Source organism: Dinoponera quadriceps, unplaced genomic scaffold, assembly GCF_001313825.1.
Source record: "Dinoponera quadriceps isolate SergipeBrazil2010 unplaced genomic scaffold, ASM131382v1 scaffold1252, whole genome shotgun sequence".
NCBI lineage: Eukaryota > Metazoa > Arthropoda > Insecta > Hymenoptera > Formicidae > Dinoponera > Dinoponera quadriceps.
In genome coordinates, this window is record NW_014555363.1 from 1435752 (window position 1) to 1456102 (window position 20351).

Here is a 20351-nt window from a genome sequence, read left to right on the forward strand (position 1 = left end):
AAAGAATCCTTTCATAGTGGGACTAAAATCTCCATACATTATCAGACGAAGACAAAATGATGCCCGTATAGCAATTATCTCTTTCTAATATTTGACAACTTTTCAACTGAATGCACAGTCTGGTTATTATACGTCAATGTAACTGAACTCGTTCGACTGGCGCGCATTCCAAACTCGACTGTCGAGTTCGACCCGCGCAGCACAGATGTCACTGAGTTCTGTTTCCGATACACTTGCAGTGGTAGGTCACTACTTGATACGATCGACCGAACGACAGCTGCGGACTTTTTTCAACAGTGTTGATCGACGTCGATCAGCAGTTGTGTACGATCATGGCCCCTGCGGTATTTACTGCTTCCGGAATTAGTAAGTTCGATGTGATATTTGATTGAAATCTCTCTCTCTTTCTCTCTCTCTCTCTTCCTTCCTCTTTCTTTCTCTCTCTCTCTCTCTCTCTCTTTCTCTCTCTTTCTCTCCGTGTGTAACATCGCTGCGATATACATTCCGAAGCTCGGTAACTGTTTTGATTAAATCTCAGATGATATCTCCGATAACGGAATAATTTATAAACATCGTATCGGTCTCGAGAGATAGATACTCGAGTGGAGCAACCATTAATTGGACGATCATATGTTATGTAATATCGTCAAATAAAATTAGACATAATGTGTCGTATAATTATATGCAGATACATAAGTTTTTCATTATTTAATACATGATTTGAATCGTATATTTGCGCGCACCATGAATACAAATGTGTGTTATTTAGAATAAATGCTGTTATTTTGACACAGGCCAAACTTTCTGTTTTGTGAATGCCGATCGTTAAGCACGAGCGATTTAACGATCAACGTGTTTATTACGTGTGATGGGTATAGTATGAAATAATATAAATATACTTGTACTTCGTCCTCACGCCATGTGTCTCTCTGCACTTGACCTTTAGATCGTTCCATTTCTTTTCATGATTTTGAAGTTAAATTATTTTTATTCCAGGTACAAGAAATATGAAAAGAACAGACAAGAAGAAAAATAAATTTGTAATCTGTTAGCAAATATTTATTTTTATTATTAATAGAAGTATGTTAAATTTGATAATTTATTCTAAAGAGAAAACAAATGACTTGTGAAAACGCGATTCTTTTCGAGGTTAGAGTTCACGATCGAGATATCGATAAATTATAATCAGCTTTAAGTAGGGGCAATAAATTAAAAACAATTGTATTTATATAATAAATATAACTGTACGTATATATTTTATTCGTTTATTTGTACATATTATGTTAGAAAAATATATTTTCTTATGTTCTACTGCACTTTTGAAATATGAATATGCAAAACTGTTGCCATTATAACATTTTGACGTAACCATATATTCTCTAGTTTAATTGTGATTGTTTTTTTTTTGGTAGTACAGAGGTTACAAAGAGTCGTCCAGAGAGCTTACTCGGACGCCAAGTTTCCTCAGATTACGACTCATTACACAGTGGTGCCTAGAGAGACGGATCCAAGATGGAAAGGTAAATTTTTTCTCAGCTTTTATTGTTTATATAGATAATACAGATAGTGTTTTCAAGATGTCTTCTTTGTGTATTAGAAATAAACATGGAGAGGTATGTGGACGAGACCGACATTCTCATTGTTGGTGGTGGGCCGGCTGGACTATCAGCAGCTATTCAGGCTCGTAGACTGGCGGAGAAGCATGGCAAGGAACTCAGGATTACTCTAGTCGAAAAAGCATCCACCATTGGTGGACATATCCTCAGTGGAGCTTGTTTAGATCTGGTAGCTTTGAATGAATTGTTTCCAAACTGGAAAGAGCTGGGTGCACCGCTAAATACTCCTGTAACAGAGGACAAATTTGCTTTTCTTACTGAGAAGAAGAGGATATCCATACCTATTTTTAAAGGAATGCCAATGTACAATCATGGGAATTATATAGTAAGGTAAGGCAATGCGAATGGTCTCATAAATAAACGAGCAATAACAAATCTGTGTTTTGGCACTAAAAGTCTGCATCTATGTATAGATTAGGACACGTTGTGACGTGGCTTGGCGAGCAAGCAGAAGCCGCTGGTGTCGAAATATACTCCGGCTATGCAGCGGCAGAAGTTCTATATCATGAAGACGGATCTGTCAAAGGGGTGGCCACGAACGACGTTGGCATTGCCAAAGACGGCTCGCCCAAGGATACGTTCGAACGGGGCATGGAGCTTCATGCGAAATGCACCATATTCGCAGAAGGCTGTCATGGTCATTTGACGAAACAAGTATCGAAGAAATTCAATCTCAGGAAGGATTGTGAGCCGCAGTCCTATGGCATAGGGTTGAAAGAGGTAGCTATGTAGTACAACTTACTGAGCTGTACTTCAAAATTGCGAATAATGCGAACTTATTCTAAAGCGAGATGTGTTTCTCGGTAGATTTGGGAGATAGAGCCGGGCAAACACAGACCCGGAGCAGTCGAGCATACAGTCGGCTGGCCACTCGACAGGAATACATATGGTGGGTCGTTCCTGTATCATTTGAACGAAGAAACACCTTTGGTCGCTGTAGGCTTCGTGGTAGGCTTGGATTATAGCAATCCCTATCTGCATCCGTTCAAAGAGTTCCAGAGATTTAAGCAGCATCCAAGTATCAGACCAACGTTCGAAGGGGGAAAAAGGTCAATATCTCCATTAGATACGGATAACGATGTACTTCGGAAATGTACGGATACAGATATTTTTCATGCTCTTCATGTTCGCTCTATTACTAATTGCAGGATAGCTTATGGCGCTAGAGCCTTGGTAGAAGGTGGCTTCCAGTCCATCCCCAAACTCCAATTCCCCGGCGGTTGTCTCATCGGATGCACGGCTGGTTTTCTGAATGTGCCAAAGATTAAAGGAACGCACAATGCCATGAAGAGCGGCATGTTGGCCGCAGAAAGCGTCATCGACGCGATCGTCGACGCGGAAAGTAACACTTCGTCGACGGAGGGATTGGAACCAAAGACGTACACGGATAAAATCAAGAGTAGTTGGGTCTATAAGGAACTGAAAGCCGTGAGAAATATGCGACCAAGCTTCCACTCCTCTCTCGGCTTATATGGCGGTATGATGTACTCTGGTTTCTCCATGTTATTGGGCGGAATAGAGCCGTGGACTTTCTCACATGGAGGTAAACGTCGAAATTGTTTCACTGCGAGACTCGAAGAGATCTTGAGATATGAATTATAAATGATTTGGAAATGTTCATATCTCATGTTACAGGTCCTGATCACACGAAATTGAAGTCCGCAGCTGAGTCCACGCCCATAGAGTATCCTAAGCCCGACAACGAAGTATCCTTCGATCTTTTGTCGTCGGTGGCTCTCACTGGCACTAACCACGAAGCTGATCAACCGGCCCATCTAACTTTGAAGGATGACACCGTTCCAGTGAAGAGAAATCTGGCACACTTCGGCGGTCCAGAAGGAAGATTTTGCCCCGCTGGTGAGTCATCTTATTGCATGCTTGTACGTCAATTCTTACATGATTATGCATGATTACAGGCTGGAACATTTTAACCAAATCGGACAAATGTCTCTGTAACTTCAACTTAGAGATATTTGATTGAAATCACTCACCCTATATACATTAATTGTCCTTTCAATGTATTGTAAGAAATAATATCGTTTGTCGATCCAACATTAATTGTATGTTGAGTAAATTTTGTCTTTTATGTGACTAATAGCTTGAGTTAATCAGCCTTGTACATATTTCATAATTATGCTATGGTAACCTTTCTTTTCACGTCGGTGAGTGTACATGTCTGAAAAAATCTAAAGAATACATTTTCCTGCGAAAGTTGAATAAGATATATGCATGCACATACAGCATATTACATTTATATTTATCTCTGCATTTTATCACCTCGTTCATGTCATTTTTATAACATTTATTTTTAGTGAGTCTAATTGTGTTGTATATATTTAATTTGCTTCAAAATTCGAAGTATCAGAAAAAAGTTTTTGGTTGAAGGAAATATATTGAATTGAAAACTACCTCCAAAAAAAATTATATTTAAACATTTTCATTATTATTTGCATATCAACTTACATTTGCAACATATCACATAAATCAGTATTTCAATATATATCCTTTTTACGATTGTTCTTGTTTCTTATAGTTGTGTTATTTAAATCGTTTAATACGTTAGACAATGGATTCTCGTTGCGTGAGTGTTGGAACCGCTCATTAATATTAAAAGTAATTCGTTCAAGAATGTCTCACGCTATTGGCGCAAACAGAGAAACTCGGCACGCTCACGATGAATAAGTAGCACATTTACCGCATTGCGGAGCTTGATATTCAGCCAGTGTAATTTTACGCCCAACACCGCCCTTGATTTATCTTGTTTTTAAATATCTAACGCGAATGACTATGAGGCAATTCATCTTGCGTTTTTCCCTCGTAATTAAATTGCCCGCTATATATTCATTAAGCCGAAGCTAACTCCATCTTCTAAATATGTAATCTGTCGTATCTGCAACGCGAGTTCCGATTTTCAACACTCGCATGTTGCGCACAGTTTTATCGATTACTGCGCAAAACACTTGTCGTTCTTTGCGAAAATTCGGCCAACGCGAGAAAAAAGGAGAAATTATTCAGCGTTCCGACGATATTATTACAACGTGATCAATTCCATCGGCGATACATTTCCGCAATCTGCAGGCAATCCAGCTCCTTCCTCTTCCGCCCCCAGCCACGTCTCCCCCCTTTTTCCAGTCTTGTCGGGGGTTTATCGACAGGTGTGTCCTTGAACCTGAGCCGCCCGGACAACCCCCGCATGGCTAAACAACCCCGGACCAAGCTCAACCCCCGAAATTGAACAGCGCCCTGCAGCCATCTCCGGCCAACAACCTCCGCCCGTCAATTTATCCTTTCTCGCTGTCCCACGTATTCTATTATTAATTCTGAAACAATGCAGAAAGTGTACTCCAAGTCAGTTTGAAATACTTCTATAATTAATTGTTGAATTTGTCGCGCGTTAACAAGTTTTTGCAAAATCCGTCCTATTATTGTACAGATGGAAATAGTCGTTTGTCATGGAGGAACTGAATCACAGTAATCGTATTAGTCATACTTGTCAGTGCTATTGACGAAATTTTGAGTGTAACATTTCATTTATTTGAATAATTTTACGTCGCTATTTTACGCCGGCATTTTCGCCGTCATCAAATCCGTCTTTTGCGAATAGAGTAAATCATCACTCAGGCGGGAATGTAATTCCAGCGTCGCGCGTAATCATGAGGCAGTTGTGATCATACTCACAAGTTTAATAACATAATCTTGTGGGAAGTCGGCGAGGTGTTTCTGCTGCAATATCAGAAGTTCAGAGTCAGCTCGCACATAATGGATAGCCAGCGGGTGGAAGGGTGGAATTAAAGGCACGTAGTCGGGAATGGTAGTAAGACTGCTATATTATTGCGAAAAAGAGCATTAACGTGCTCGTGTAACAACTTGTTTCTCGTTTCACACAGTGTTTTTTTCGGGTACGACTCTCGTAACTTTCATTGCTTGGCATGCTAAATGTGTTGGTCGATGTTTTCAGAATAAATTTTGTGTTTGATTTCTAGTTTTTGTGTGCTTCTCAGTTTTTTCATCTGTAATTCAGCTGTGCATGTATCTATAATTTACTCATATGATTATTCGAAAAGGAGAAGAATAAGCGCTTAAGATACCACCGTCGAAACTTGTGTAATCTGCTTTCAGGTGTTTACGAATTCGTGCCGTTAGAAAACGGCGACGGCGAAAGGTTACAGATCAATGCGCAGAATTGCATTCATTGTAAGACTTGCGACATCAAAGATCCGAGCCAGAACATCAATTGGGTTGTGCCCGAGGGTGGCGGCGGGCCAGCCTACAACGGCATGTAAAATAGATCAGTAATCTGTTCGCTTCCAAGTGTTCGATCGTGTATTGTTCGACAATGTACTTTCAATATCTTGATTCGGCATGAATCTTATATACTTTACAGAGACGTAGGATATTTCATGACATCTTAATCATATTTTCAAACGTGCGAATCATGTTTCAGGCACGTTCAACTATAATTCGCAACGATTTGTAATTTAGGTTTGTACCATTATGGTATATATATAATTATTTAATATATAGCGTGAGAATAGAGAAGTTATTTCTAGTTGGGATGGTTAATACGATTATAATATTAACTCTGTTTGAGAGAGAAAGAAAGAGGAGGAGGAGAGAGAGAGAGAGAGAGAGAGAAGGGGGAGGGGGAGGGGAGACAGAAAAAAATATAGACGCGATCGGTCTATTTTTTTTTTCTATCCATTCTCGCGCGCACACGTCGATTTTTAAACTGTATATAAATAACTCTTTGTCCATCAAGGCAGTTTGCAAGATTTATTGTTTGCCAGGGTAACAGTTATTGAACTGTACACGTATCGTCGAATAGATTGCGGATATCACACGGTACATTAAATTGATGAAAGCTTTGAAAATGTTGGTGCACCTTTTGTATGATATATTTTTTAAGTGAAATGTTTTCTCAACGCGAGGAAGGTTTTGCACAAATTGATATACACGTATTATTGTAAATATTAGGGGGACCGGAAAGTAATGTCGCTTTCTTAAGTTAAATTCACACGACTACATTTTTAACAAGTTTTATTTCTAATCAACAATATATTCACCTTCGTTATCAACAACCTTTTGCCATCTAGTATACAAATTTTCAATGCCGGATCGGTAAAAATCAATCAAATCAAATATCGACATGCGCAGAAACGACATTACTTTCCGGTCCCCCTAATATATATAATTTATAAAGGTGCATATATAACAGGAAAGAAACAAGCAAATACGCATACGACTGTTATTAGTTTTAAACTAATTTGTATAAATGAAAATTTAGAGAAATTTCGACTTGCATATTATATTTTTATACAAGAGAAAAAATGAAATATACATATACATTATATATATATTTACAATCCAGTTTGTTGACAGGGAATGTAATTTTTCCTTCGTTTTCATTTTCTCTTTCGCAAGTAATTTACTTCACATCCAAGCCTCTGTTCCTCTTTCTCCTAAATGTTTATCCGGTTGAAAGGATGAAACGCATTCCCACTCGTTTTGAAGACCCAATATTGTCCAATCTCGCTTCTTTCTGTGCGATTATCATTTACGTTTATTTTTATTTATTTTACGTTTATTATTTACGTTTATTAATTACGTTTATTATTTATTTATTTTTTCATATGATTACGTTTAATTAGCAATTTAATTAGCATTTGGAAAATATTGCAGTCGCTGTCGGATGCAACGATAGTCCAATATTATCGAAATATCGTGGATCAAAATTGTTAATTTATCGATATTGATAAAATATTATTAATATTAATAAAATATTGTTAAGTTAACTGATATTCAGATCGATGACGTACTGATGTTTCGATATTATCGGACTATCATTGCATCCCTGGCAGAAATTATGATGATTGTGTAGTCGATATGTCGATAAAATTTCCACGAAATTTTTTCGATTCATTATGTAAAAAAAAAAGAAAAATTAGCTTTGCACTAAATGTGCCTCAGATCGTTGATAAACCACAATTCTTCGAACAATTCAGGATCGCCATTTTTAGGCCCTCCATATTGCCGGTCAGATAGAGATAATGTGTCAGGAATTGTTGGAAATCCCGATAGCCGAGGACAAGCACGAGTCGCGCATAGCTACGTTGAGAGCTCTCGCGAACAGGCATCAAAGGATCATTGCATTCGCGGACAGTGTTGAGAATGTGTTCTGCTATGCGGGGCTGATGCAGTTTCTCACAAATACGCTCGTTATTTGTTTTTTAGGATTCTTGATTGTGACCGTGAGTAAAATCCGATATTCTCTTTCCGAACAATATTTTGCAATTTCTCCGAGTGATCCAATTCTAAATCGCAGTCGCACGATTCCAACGAGGTGCTGATGAAGGCCATTTCTTATTACGTCGTTGTGAACGTAGAAGCGTTTGTGCTTTGTTACACCGGCGAATACCTCAGCTCGAAGGTGAGAAAGCGCGATGGAGCGAGATTAATTATTTTCGTGCCGCTTGTTCAGTGCCAAACCATCGGCCGATTGATTTTGGAACTTGTTTAACATGAATCGCGTTCATATCAATGGAATAAGGTAACAGATAGTGGAATTGACACGGGAATGTAATTATCGAGTTCATATGATCATTCAACATTGTCACGTAGGAATATTATGGTAAAGATACTCATTTAGAAAGATCTATTATGATTAACATGTTTCGTGCTACGTAAGCCACTAGTGAACTTTTCATTTTAGTCGTTTGATATTTTAGTTCTAAAATGAAATATAATTATACAAAGATCTGTCGTGATTAATAATATTACGTAAAAAGATCTATCGTGAAACATTATTTCTGAGCAAGTCTATAAGTCAGTCCGCATATGCGTCACTTTGGTACGAATTAAGGCCTACTGAGAGTAGAATTCTGAAGCTGCTGATACTGAGATCTCAGAAGCAACCGGCACTAACAGCCGGGAAATTTGTAGATTTATCTCTGGAGAGTTTCGCAAGCGTAAGAAATCCTTTCTTCGTGAGAATAGCGATACGATTGAATATCGGTGTTTAAACACCGAGAATGAAGTTCATCATTCGTGATTAAACTTGTCGAAATTGTCAAATACATGGTTTTCTTCTTGTAGATCCTGAAGGCCTCTGCGTCTTACATGTCGGTGTTACGCGCCATGTATTAAAACGCAAACTTGTATAGATTCTATACAAGTGTGAAATGCGATTTGACAAAGTGCCCAGCGAATACTTCGAGTCGAAGTAAGAACGTGTACAGAAAATTATAAACTAATTTTTGAAAAGATTATGCACACAGATGTACTTTCCTATATATCCATCTTTATTTTTTGTACTTGTTTCATTTGTAGGAAACTACAAGACAGGTGTACTTAGACATTTGTGTTGTTTCGGACGTTCGTCGATACAAGACGCTTTATCAATCGCATGCACTAATCAACACCTCTTTTCTCGAGTAGCACCATGCTACTACGTCATTGTACACACAAATACGTCAGTTTGTAATGGTATGTTATAGGTTTATTTTGGACGACTTCTAATCACCGGGATCACCCCGAACTTCATTATTCGTGTGTTCGCACGCATGCATTTCCAAAATTGCATACAATTTAATATCTTGAACTTATCGTCACCGTTGCATTTCTTTATGTATTCCTCGAAATGTATTCGAACCGATCTTCCACGAAGATCCGCCACTACATACGGAAAACTTTCCGTAACTTTTCTCGACGATGGTCACACCGACGATCTTTACTCGCACAAGTGTACAACCACATTTTCCTTCTTTCCTTGCATTTTTAAAGTAAATCACCCGCGATAACTACGATCAGCGGCTCGCTCAGCTCCCGGAAGTTACCACCAAGTATCATTCTCGATCCCTCGTTCTTCCCGAAGTCTGCAATCATTCTTCGATCGTCGCAAACTTTTTTCCACGCATTCCTAAGTATGTAATGAAAATATATGCCTAACGTTTGCGACTGGTCGTCGGCGGCCAAGGTGGGGCCCGCATCCGATCACCCATGTTATTATTTTTATGCTTATTCTCCGATGAATGTCCGACGTTCCAAACAAAGCCACGTTCAAAAACTCGCGTCTAGCTCGTTCGTAGACGTAGCGGAAGCGGAATCTCAACCTAGCGCGATGATACCGACTAGCACTCTCAGTCGACCGGTAAAAATCGGCCTCCGTCTCACCGGCGTGTGGCCAAATTCTTCGGTCCTGTTCAAGCTGCTCTGGACATCAGTGATGGGAACAATACTGATCTTCCAGTATCATTACATTCTCAATCACTTCAGCTCCGACGATCTGTCGAATTTGATTGACGGTTTGAGCACCACCTTGCCGTACAGCCTTTTGTTTTTCAAACTGGTCGTCCTGTGGATCAACAATCGGTATGTATTTCCCGTTCTATTTGTTATTTGTTAAGGACGCTAATGTTCTATGGTGTTCGTGAAAACTTGAGATTCTCAAAGGTTAACGTTGACTGCCAAACGAGATAATTCTACGTCCATAGTATTCCGCGACTTAATCCATTAACGGCCAGTGTCTTATTTATGGAACGCTTCTCTTCCGCTTCCTAACTACAATCATTTCATTAACCTCTTCAGGGATGAATTTAAAATTTTTGATTTATAACAACGATTATTATTAAATTTCAAAAATTTGTGTAATTATAAATAACGGTAATTTTTAAATGAAACTACACGTACACATATGTGTCAATATTCCTGAAGAGGTTAATATACACTAAAGAAAAGAACAGCTGTATCGATGAAATTACTTTTATTTAAAAAATATTGTGCCCACTAAACAAATTACGCGTTGATGTAACAATTGCGTTGCATTGATATAGTTGCTAACCAAGTCACAATCATTGAATCGATTGATAACTCGTTATAATTGTATGATTTGTTTAATGGATTAGATGTGCTTGAACAAATTTTGTTCGTTTAAATAAAATTTCATTGAGTCTACTACTTTTTTTTTGTCAGAGTACAATTCTATTTTCATTTATATTACGTAATTCTCAATTACATTCATACTATAAGAAAAGTAATTCTAATACCAATCTGAGACATTTAGGCTCTAAATAAACTGATACCTTAATTAAAAATATTCATGAAATAACTGTGATCTTTAAGGGGATCCTGTAGAGTCCTCCTGTTTTACTGCAAATTTGTTAATATACTCATTACTGGTTGCGCAGAATTAAAAATCCATTTGCATAATTACAATACTTACATTACTTACATGTGAGGATGATTGATTTTATCCGAAAAATGTAAGAAATGTTTATAATTTCTTAATTTTTTCGTTCGCCTTAATGGGTGAATGCTTTATTTTTTTCTTCATTCGTTAAATTATTCTGAGGTAAAGATTAAATTAATTAAAGTTATAAATTTATTATAACTTAATGATATAAAATTTAGAAGCTGAGATATATAAGGTCTAGTAAAAAGTAATCCATTATTTTTGTATCAAATTGGAGGTTTTATTTGACATAGTTATAATGATCCGATTTAGGTCAAATATGCACCGTTTTGTTCGATGACTTGTTGCCATTTCGAAGGTAATTTCATTATGCCTCTCTCATAGAAACCCTCGTCCCTATTGGCAAAAAACTGGGAAAGTCGATTTTCACAAGCTTCTCTTGAGGCGAATTTTTCACCAGCAAAAAAATTCGCCATAGACAGGAACAGGTGGTAATCACTTGGTGCCAGGTCCGGACTATAAGGTGGACGCAAAAGAACCTCCCAACCAAGCTCTCGGAGCTTCTGGCGAGTCACTATCGATGAGTGTGGCCTGGCGTTATCCTGATGGAACACAATTCCTCTCCTATTGGCCAAAGCTGGCCGCTTCTGGGCGATTGCTTCCTTCAGACGGTCCAATTGTTGACAGTACAGGTCCGAATTAAGAGTTTGGCCGTAGGGGAGCAGCTCATAGTAGATAATTCCCTGCCAATCCCACCAAATACACAGCAAAATCTTCCTGACCGTCAACCCTGGCTTGGCCACCGTTTGCGCCGGCTCATCGCGATTCGACCACGATCGTTTTCGCTTGACGTTGTCGTAATTGACCCACTTTTCATCACCAGTAACCATCCGCTTCAGAAATGGATCGATTTTGTTGCAATTCAGCAGCGATTCGCAGATGGAAATTCGATCCATGAGGTTTTTTTGCGTTAACTCGTGTGGCACCCACACATCGAGCTTCTTTTTGAATCCAGCCTCATTTAAATGGTTCCAAACGGTTTTTTATGCAATGTTTAGCTCCTTGGCGATCGAAACGGTGCTTACATGACGGTTGGACTCGACGATTTCCATTATTTTATCAACATTATCGACAATTGGCCTCCCGGAGCGTGGTGCATATTTGACATCAAAATTACCGGAACTGAATCGACGAAACCAAAATTGCGCGTGATTGGCTCTTACAGTATCAGGACCATAAACACTATTCACATTTTTAGCCGCCTGGCTTGCGTTTTCGCCTTTATCGAAGAAAAACTGTAAAGTATGGCGTATTTTCTCTTTGCTGGTGTCCATCTTTGACGCGCGCTCAAACAATACTGAGTCAAGCAGTCACAAAACTGTCTGAGAGCTTTTTTAGTACGAAATCTTATCTTTCTAACGCCATCTGGCGTAATCCGATCGGATTTATACAACGCGAGATACAGATTAGTAAAGCCCTCTATTGGAAAAATAATGGATTACTTTTTACTAGACCTAATACTTACAATGATAATGTAAGTGTAGTCGCAATACTGTCTGTTCGCAAATTAGAAGTGTCATTCTTGATATCGCAAAAGTAGATCATGGCAGTCAACTTGTCGAATTCGTGCCTGCTTTTTTTTCTGTAAATTGGCAAGAACACATTTGGTATCTTGTCGATGTACAATGCATTCGTGTTGTGACGCGTCGCGAAGTTGCGTTGCAGAGTATTCATCGATATCCTGACGACAATGTCCAAGGACTGGCGCGAATACTCCAGCATGTACGCCATGATCGACAAAGCGGTGCTGTCGCATCGTTGCTCCAAATTGGTCATCGGTATTTACGCGACGGCGGTGTTGCTTTACAGCACTGCGTCCATCGATTTTAGGAAGAATGTCGATAGCGATTGCCGGGAGCTGCTTATAAAAATGGAGCTACCCTTCGTCTTCTGTGAATCACCAGTTTATGAGATCATCATGTTCATGCAGTTCATCCATCTGTTGGCGGTCGCCTTGACTATAAGTGTGATCGATGCGTTAATTGTTACGCTGGTAAGTGGAGAAAAGGGAGAAGGATAGAACTCGACCGGTCAATTTGTCAAAATTCTGTCAACTCGTCAAAACGTTACAGTCTTTCCAGCTGTAGCCGGTAAGTTGAAGGCAACGTTAGAGTTCTACCCTTCTTTCCTTCAAGGAAAATTTCTTGGCCGAAGCCCGAAGTAATTATATTTTTTTTTCTTCCCTATTAATTTAGTTAATCAAATTTAGTTGGCCGGGAAGTATACATTTTTTGTGTTAGTTTAGCTATCTAAATTTAAACGTTCATCCTCAACGCCAATTAGTTATATGATTTTGGGTTCTGAATTCATCCGAAGTAACTTTCACCTCTACTAATTGCAGAGGTTACTTAATCTGTACGCCACGACAAGGCGTATGCAGGTAACGTACATATCGAATATGTAAAAACACTCACAGATGAGTAGGCTGGATCCTGAACATCGAAGAGCGATCGATATTCGTTCCGCGAGCCTATCCTTTCTATTATGGAAGTCCGTGAAACTTGTGCCCTTCGTGCAACTCCCGCCACCTGGCAATATCTACACGCCTTCGATTCGCGATCCTTGCGTGCGTCGACGGAACGTTACGTGCGAGGTTGTGGTCTCTCGCTGTGGCGAGACTGCAGGAGGGGATTCCCAAAGTCTTTCTTTAACGTATGGCTTCCGGTTGCTTCGCATATGCTGTCTTTCCTCGTGATGTGAGATGGACACAAAGCCTCTTAACCACATTCTTTTTTCCTTTACTTTAGACTTTTTCTGACCTTTACGTTGTCCAGTTACCATGGTGGCTTCATTTGGGACCATTCGTTAGTGTTACTGATTTTAAGTGGTTTTAGTATGTTAAAACGTTTTACAGTTTTGCTGACTTGAAATAAAGTGATACAATTTCCATGCGTTTTCCATTCCATAGCAGGTGAATAACGAAACTATACGGCAAGTGAATAACGGACGACGTTACGTTCCAATATGTACTGCCAATGCTGGAAATCTATAACATGAACCATTGATTTTCAGCGTTGGTAATGAATTTTGGAATATAACTTACATGTTATCTATGTATCGGCGGTGTTGCCATTTCCACGCCACAATTTCCCCTCCATAGCATAGCACTGACAGAATTTATAGCAAGACTATGTATGTATATATGTACATGTACGGGATGGCCCCTAAAATAGTTTGTTGAAAATGAGTACCTGGAAGATCTCTATAATCGACAAAGTTCAAGCTCGCACACTCAACTACAAACATAACAATTTCTGCCGACAATCTCAACGTTCTGTGCAAGCAAAGGATAGTACTTTTGCACTTTACCGAATGTTCCAGGCTAGGAAAAAATAGTTGGTTAATCATTAGAAAGCCCGGAAACTCAACGTTCATTGCAAAAACTATGCACGCAAAAATTTACTATTTTTAACATAACCCGTTCACCTCTTTTTTGCGTTTTTTTTTCAAAGGGGTCAGCTCATCAACATGTATAACTGATTATCGTAATACGTAGATGCTGCACATCGGTGGACAAATAGATATCATTCATCTGCAGTTGGACGCGATCTGCAGGAAGGACGGCGAGTACGGCTTATCCACAGCCGTCGCCAGGTCCTTGATCAGTAAGCATCATAAAATCATTGCTTTCTCGGACAGCATCGAGAAACTCTTCAGCAATATCGCGCTGATGCAATTCTTATCGAATACAATGATCATGTGTTGCATCGGATTTCTCGTGGTAACAGTGAGTACTCGATCCACTTGAAACTTCGTTCCGTAAGTGCTGAGTACACAGCAACATTTTCATTACACTAGTCGCGATTTTTCAGAAAAGTTACGAATGTCTGCGTACCTCAATTTAGCAACTGGCGTGTTTATTTGTGTATATATGCATTTAATATATCCAGCGAGTTCCCAACCACCTGAAAACAAATAATAGTATATATTTTTAATTGCACTTTTAGACTTTATTGTATATTCCTCCGTTTTTATACGTTTCTACTTTGAATATCATTCATCGATATCTCATCGAACGCATATCGACATTTTTATTGATTGTTTTTCTTGATCGATTTGTTTGATCCACAGACATTAGGTACCACTGATGGCATCAGGATGTTGATAAAGACCTTCTTCTTCTACATTGCCATGACAATGGAGTCGTTTATTTTTTGTTTCGCCGGGGAATACTTGAGTAATAAAGTGAGTAATACATGAAATTGTCGCTAATCCGCTAAGTGCTCTTTTAATTTTCACATTGGGCTGTTGAAACGTCGCTGGGTTCTGTTGCTGTTATAAAAAATATATCTGATGCTTACATACAAAAATGAAGCACCGTTTGTGCGCCGAGGAGGACATGTTGTTCTGCTTCCACGCATTTGCCTGTCGTTTGCATTGTAGAGTAAAACGGTCGGTGATGCGGCATACGAATCTCTTTGGTATGTTCTCAAGCCGCAGGACGGCCGCATTTTGTTGCTCATGATAATGAGGTCGCAGCGACGGCTGACGATCACCGCGGGGAAATTTATGGATCTGTCACTGCAAGGATTCACGAACGTAAGAGTTTAGTAACGATGCGATTTCATGAAAAATCAACAATGCAATTGTTGATTTTTATGCCGTCTCTTAAAATTGTCTCGAAAGGTCTGCATTGTTATTTTTATTACGCGCTTTGATACTGAAAATAATTCTATATATGTCTGATATTAAATGTGATTACGTATGTGTGTAATGTTAAGAGTTATGTATCTTGTAATGCACAATTTCAGAAATTGAATCAACACTAAATGTTCATATAAAAAATCTATATGTTCAAGTTCTATATTAATTAAGTTAATTTAATTATAAATTATTTAAGGACAATATATTTGACAATATAACATGGAAAAGTAATGCCGGAGATATTTTATTCCTATGTCATATATATGATTTGTAATAATTATCAAACATAATAACAAGTAAACATTACTGGTATTCGTATTGTTTATAAAGCTCCAACCATTTCGTTGTATCGACTTATTAATACAATGAACTGATTTATCCTATTCCATTTAATATTTCAGAGTTTGAAAGCCTCCGCGTCCTACATATCCGTTTTATATGCAATGTATTGATGCCGATGAAGCTTAGAATTATACACGCTGTTTATTGTAAACTGTCTAAGTATTGTTATTATATTGTTATTATATTGTTGCTTACAATATAAATATGTTATAACAAATAATATTGAACATTTTGGATGCAATGGCGATAGTACATATAAATATAGGCCTACACATATTTCTCTTATTATAATATTCTTTGGTTACCAATTTTATTGTATTCGTTAATGCTATTATTAATGTGTCATAAGTCGTCTCAGGTAGCACGACAAATATATGAAAAACGTTTATCAACCGAAGAATATTAATCACGTAGCAATAAATTTTTTCACAACACACGAACAGCACTTCGCCAGATTCGAATCGAAAAGAAAATCCTCACTCTCGACAATGTTGACGAGCACAGAACTCTGCGTGGTGTTTCACGATTGTGCTGAGTATATTGGACTCCCTCCTTCAAGCAGTCCTCCTCCATTTTGTTCTCAGTTGAGGCTACATAACTGTGTGCATAAAGTTGATTCCGACCGCTTTTGCAACCGCTTGCATTTTTAAAGCAAATAACGTCGTGACTGCACCTCCTCGCGGTGACGTTCGCCGGCGAAGAGCGCAAAACTTATTACCTCGTTACTTATCCTCCACCGACAAACCTGAAATCATAGTCACCGTAGTTTCCTCTCTCTTGTAACATGCCACGTGTGTACGATGAATAATTTCGATGGCCGGTCGACGACCAACGGAGGGTTCCCGCTTGGACGACGACCCCGCCAGAATCCTTGAAGATTATTCGAAGTTGCGTAGTGGCCGAGCGGTGAGATTTCGATGCTGTATCGAACTTCTAACGATGTGGTAACTTTTGGAGGGTGCCACGATTAACGGCGACACCGAAATAGGCGGGAGGGTTTTTTGTTGTCACAAGCCTGCCGGAGACGCGACTTTATTAATTACGGGCGAACGCAAAATGAGCTTCGCCCGCACCGTGAGCCCTTCCGTTGAATTCGGGCTGCGCGCGATCGGGATTTGGCCGAGATCTCCGTATGCCGTCTTGTTCCGTGTCTTTTGGACAATCTCTTTGGGCGCCGCTCAGACCTTTCAGTTCCAATATATTGTCGGCTGCATCCGAGCTAACGATTTCCTCAATCTGGTGGACAGCGTTAGCACCACGCTGCCTTACAGCTTGCTTTCTCTGAAACTGATCATTCTCTGGCTGAATCAAAGGTAAGGCGTTCTCTCACGCATCTCGACGCGAGTTGAAAAGCAAGTTTCAATTGAGAACGTTCTTCAAATTGAACATGTTCATTCGACGAATTATTTCCCATCAGAGAGGTGAGAAATTAGTTGATCCGCGCGCGGAGCTGCGATTCTCTTCGGCATAATTTCAACTTCTGTCGGATAGATTCGGGTAGTTAGCGCGACAGACATTAGGAATAATCTTTTCAGGTTAATCAACGATATTTTAACGTCGATGTCGCAAGATTGGCGCGACTGCGGCGCTATCACTTTCAATGTGCGCACTATGATGGACAAAGCGCACATCTCGCGCCGATGCTCGATGCTGATCATCGCAGTATACTCGATGGCCGTTGCGGTCTACGTCTCCGTCATAATGGAATTCAACCACATGCATTCTGACGAGCTCAGCAACGAGGAGCAACAGCTCTTTCTTAAGATGGAGTTCCCCTTTGAAGACAACGTCTCCCCCGTCCGTGAAATCGTTCTGTTTGTTCAGTTTATTCAACTGCTGAGTAACGCCTCGGTAATTGGGATATTGGATGCATTCATCATGACGCTAGTGAGTTTCTCATTTGTCTTGTTGAATATATTTTCATCATTTAAGAACATAAATCATGATTTTCCGTTTTGGCGAGCACGTCGAGAAATGTCAATGAAAATCGATAGACGTCTTGATTCAAATTACTCGCAGTTAGCGATCCCGCCTTGTCTGAAAATCTTTGGAAAATCTGTGAAATCTGCAATTTTTTGAAATCCTGAAAAATTAAGAGAAGTCTTGAAATTATCGGATCTGCGGGAATACAATGCGGTGTCTTGTTTTTAGACGTTGCACATCAGTGGCCAGATAGATATCGTGTGTCACGATTTGTGCGAGCTCTTCTCGCGAAAATATGAATACAACTCGTATAAAGGAGCTGCGGGCGTGGTTATTCGCAAGCATCAGAATCTCATCGCGCTGTCGGACAGTGTCGAGAATTTGTTCTCTTACATCGCTCTGATGCAGTTCTTCACGAATACGCTTGTCATATGTTGCATAGCTGTCGTAATCGTTATAGTGAGTGTCTCTTGTAGATACATCTTATATCGTTTAAGTGCGATATTTCTAAGTGCGTACTTACCAGTAATAATCTCCAACGTTTCAGTCGCTCGAAAATGATCAAGGATATATTCTATTCTTGAAGTCTCTGTTCTTTTATATTGCTATCACTCTGGAAGCATTCATTTTTTGTTTTGCCGGGGAATATCTCAGTAACAAGGTTTGAACTATTTCTTATAGAAACGTTAAAATAAGAATACGAATACCGGGGTACGTACTTAACTTGGATCTCTTATTATTTTGAATAATAAGTTTAAGTATGAATATTTAATCTTTCAACATAGAATATATATATACAAGGCGGGTCTTAAAGTCGCCATCTAAAATAACGTAATACATAATTTTACAGAACGATTTTTTAAACGAAAATGAAATGATTTCGAAGGAGCTGTACTCTTGTCAACTGATTTTTTCTATGTAGAGACACCGAAGTCATATAAAAGTCAACTTCATTTTTTTTAATGGAGTCACATAATTTTGTTAACACAAATTGATTCTTTTGTTCATTCTGTGTATTAAAGTATTAAAATAAGACAATTGAAAATTTAATACATTTGAGATATTTTATTTTGGCGCCTTCACATGGAAAAAGTCAGATAACAAGAATACACTCGTTCAATTTGGCGCGGTCCGGAATTACCAGATCACTCAGATGATTATTTATATTCGCGAAGAGTTGCGATTTATTTACGCGGAAACATAATTGGAGAACTCCCTCTATAGGTATACTTGAAAGCTCCCGTGAGTGTACGTGAAGCTCAGCCGACGCCACTTTTACTTATAGCACGCGGGGGTATCATATTGACTAGCGCGTGCGCTATGTTGCAAGTGTTGTAACTTTCAGGCCTCATAACGTGGAACGTATTTAGTGAAAAATAATTTTATTATAGTTTTTAACTTATATATTTTTAACTTATAATTTTTGTGTAAAACTCTCTAGGTCGGTAACAAAAGTATGCAATCAAAAATAGGAATTCATATTAAAAGATTTCAAAGTAATTTTTATATAACCTTAACGATGCTGTTCAAGGTCACACTAAGATTGCTACATAATGCGCCATTTAAAACCTTATAACTTTTATATAAAACATTTTTCCCGAAAATTATTTTCAAAATAATTGATTGTATTATTTAAAATGAAACATTTTGTATAAATATTCTGAATTGAAGTTTTAAATATATGTATTTAAATAAAAATATGCAAGGTTAGGTGTGTGTTCAGGTGTTTTTTGCCTTAGCTATTTAAACAATTCAAAATTTTATTTTGCCAAAATAATTATTATGTGAGTTTTTCGACACGATGATGCAATTTCTGGGATTATGATTCTTTTTGCGGGGCAAAGTTGTGCGCTTAAATATTTCTTTTCTATACAAAAAGTACAATCTTGTCTAGTTTTTCTCTTTCCAGAGTAAATCAATTGCGAATGCTGCTTACGACGTGCTTTGGTACGACGCGAAACCCAGTAAAAGTCGAATTTTATTGATTCTAATGTTGAGATCGCAAAAACGATTGACTGTAACAGTTGGGAAATTTAACGACCTGTCCTTGGAAGTCTTTGCGGGCGTAAGATGTTGAAGATTATGTGTATGTGTGTGTGTGTGTTTCAGATAATATACCCTTTCTAGTACACAGAAATATTATATTTCAGATTTTAAAAGCTTCTGCGTCGTACGTATCGGTGCTACTTGCGATGTCTTGAACAACGAAGAAATATCAAATATCAAATGTATCCGTGTACACATGTATATCATAGACGTATATATATATACATATCATCTCATTATAAGTTGAGTATTTGAGTATTTTATATATTCTCATGTATCATATTTAATTGTTCTTATACATGTTTCATTTTTTCTCCCTTATAAATTTTTTCGTAAACGTGAAAATCTGCATGTTGGATACAATTCGCACGAGATACAATTTAAAAATATATAACAGCATTTACCTTACTGTGTGTTTGTACCTTTGCACTAGTGCATAGTTTTATTAAGACAAACATTTGAGATTTTCTCGTTCCGTTATGTGTTAGATGCTATTACATCACCGTACACACGAATATGTCAGCTTGTAATGG

General features: G+C 38.5%; 4 protein-coding genes across 7 annotated transcripts; all 4 read left to right on the forward strand.

Moving 5' to 3' along the window:
* Window positions 1-241: 241 nt before the first annotated feature.
* Window positions 242-6648, forward strand: LOC106744009 (electron transfer flavoprotein-ubiquinone oxidoreductase, mitochondrial). Of its 4 annotated transcripts, XM_014618389.1 has the most exons (9): window positions 270-366; window positions 795-872; window positions 1413-1520; window positions 1598-1946; window positions 2030-2336; window positions 2424-2665; window positions 2765-3159; window positions 3252-3473; window positions 5736-6648. In XM_014618389.1, exons 2-9 carry the CDS (start codon window positions 869-871, stop codon window positions 5897-5899), a joined length of 1791 nt encoding a protein of 596 aa, XP_014473875.1. In that variant the 5' UTR covers window positions 270-366; window positions 795-868; the 3' UTR covers window positions 5900-6648. The 4 variants fall into 4 exon arrangements, with proteins under 4 accessions (XP_014473873.1, XP_014473875.1, XP_014473877.1 ...); XM_014618387.1 differs by lacking the exon at window positions 795-872 and having other exon boundaries at window positions 242-366; XM_014618391.1 differs by lacking the exon at window positions 795-872 and having other exon boundaries at window positions 1418-1520.
* Window positions 6649-7663: 1015 nt separating this feature from the next.
* LOC106743971 (odorant receptor 30a-like) lies at window positions 7664-8759 on the forward strand. The gene is made up of 4 exons (XM_014618331.1): window positions 7664-7864; window positions 7939-8043; window positions 8402-8581; window positions 8709-8759. The coding sequence occupies exons 1-4, from the start codon at window positions 7664-7666 to the stop codon at window positions 8757-8759; spliced, it is 537 nt and encodes a 178-aa protein (XP_014473817.1).
* A 973-nt stretch (window positions 8760-9732) lies between these two features.
* Window positions 9733-15959, forward strand: LOC106744011 (odorant receptor 4-like). The gene is made up of 6 exons (XM_014618394.1): window positions 9733-9983; window positions 12529-12856; window positions 14360-14590; window positions 14935-15048; window positions 15247-15402; window positions 15909-15959. The coding sequence occupies exons 1-6, from the start codon at window positions 9733-9735 to the stop codon at window positions 15957-15959; spliced, it is 1131 nt and encodes a 376-aa protein (XP_014473880.1).
* A 1591-nt stretch (window positions 15960-17550) lies between these two features.
* On the forward strand, window positions 17551-19973 carry LOC106743982 (odorant receptor 4-like). The gene is made up of 5 exons (XM_014618345.1): window positions 17551-17736; window positions 18001-18231; window positions 18320-18433; window positions 19682-19837; window positions 19923-19973. Exons 1-5 carry the CDS (start codon window positions 17551-17553, stop codon window positions 19971-19973), a joined length of 738 nt encoding a protein of 245 aa, XP_014473831.1.
* The last annotated feature ends 378 nt before the right edge of the window (window positions 19974-20351 follow it).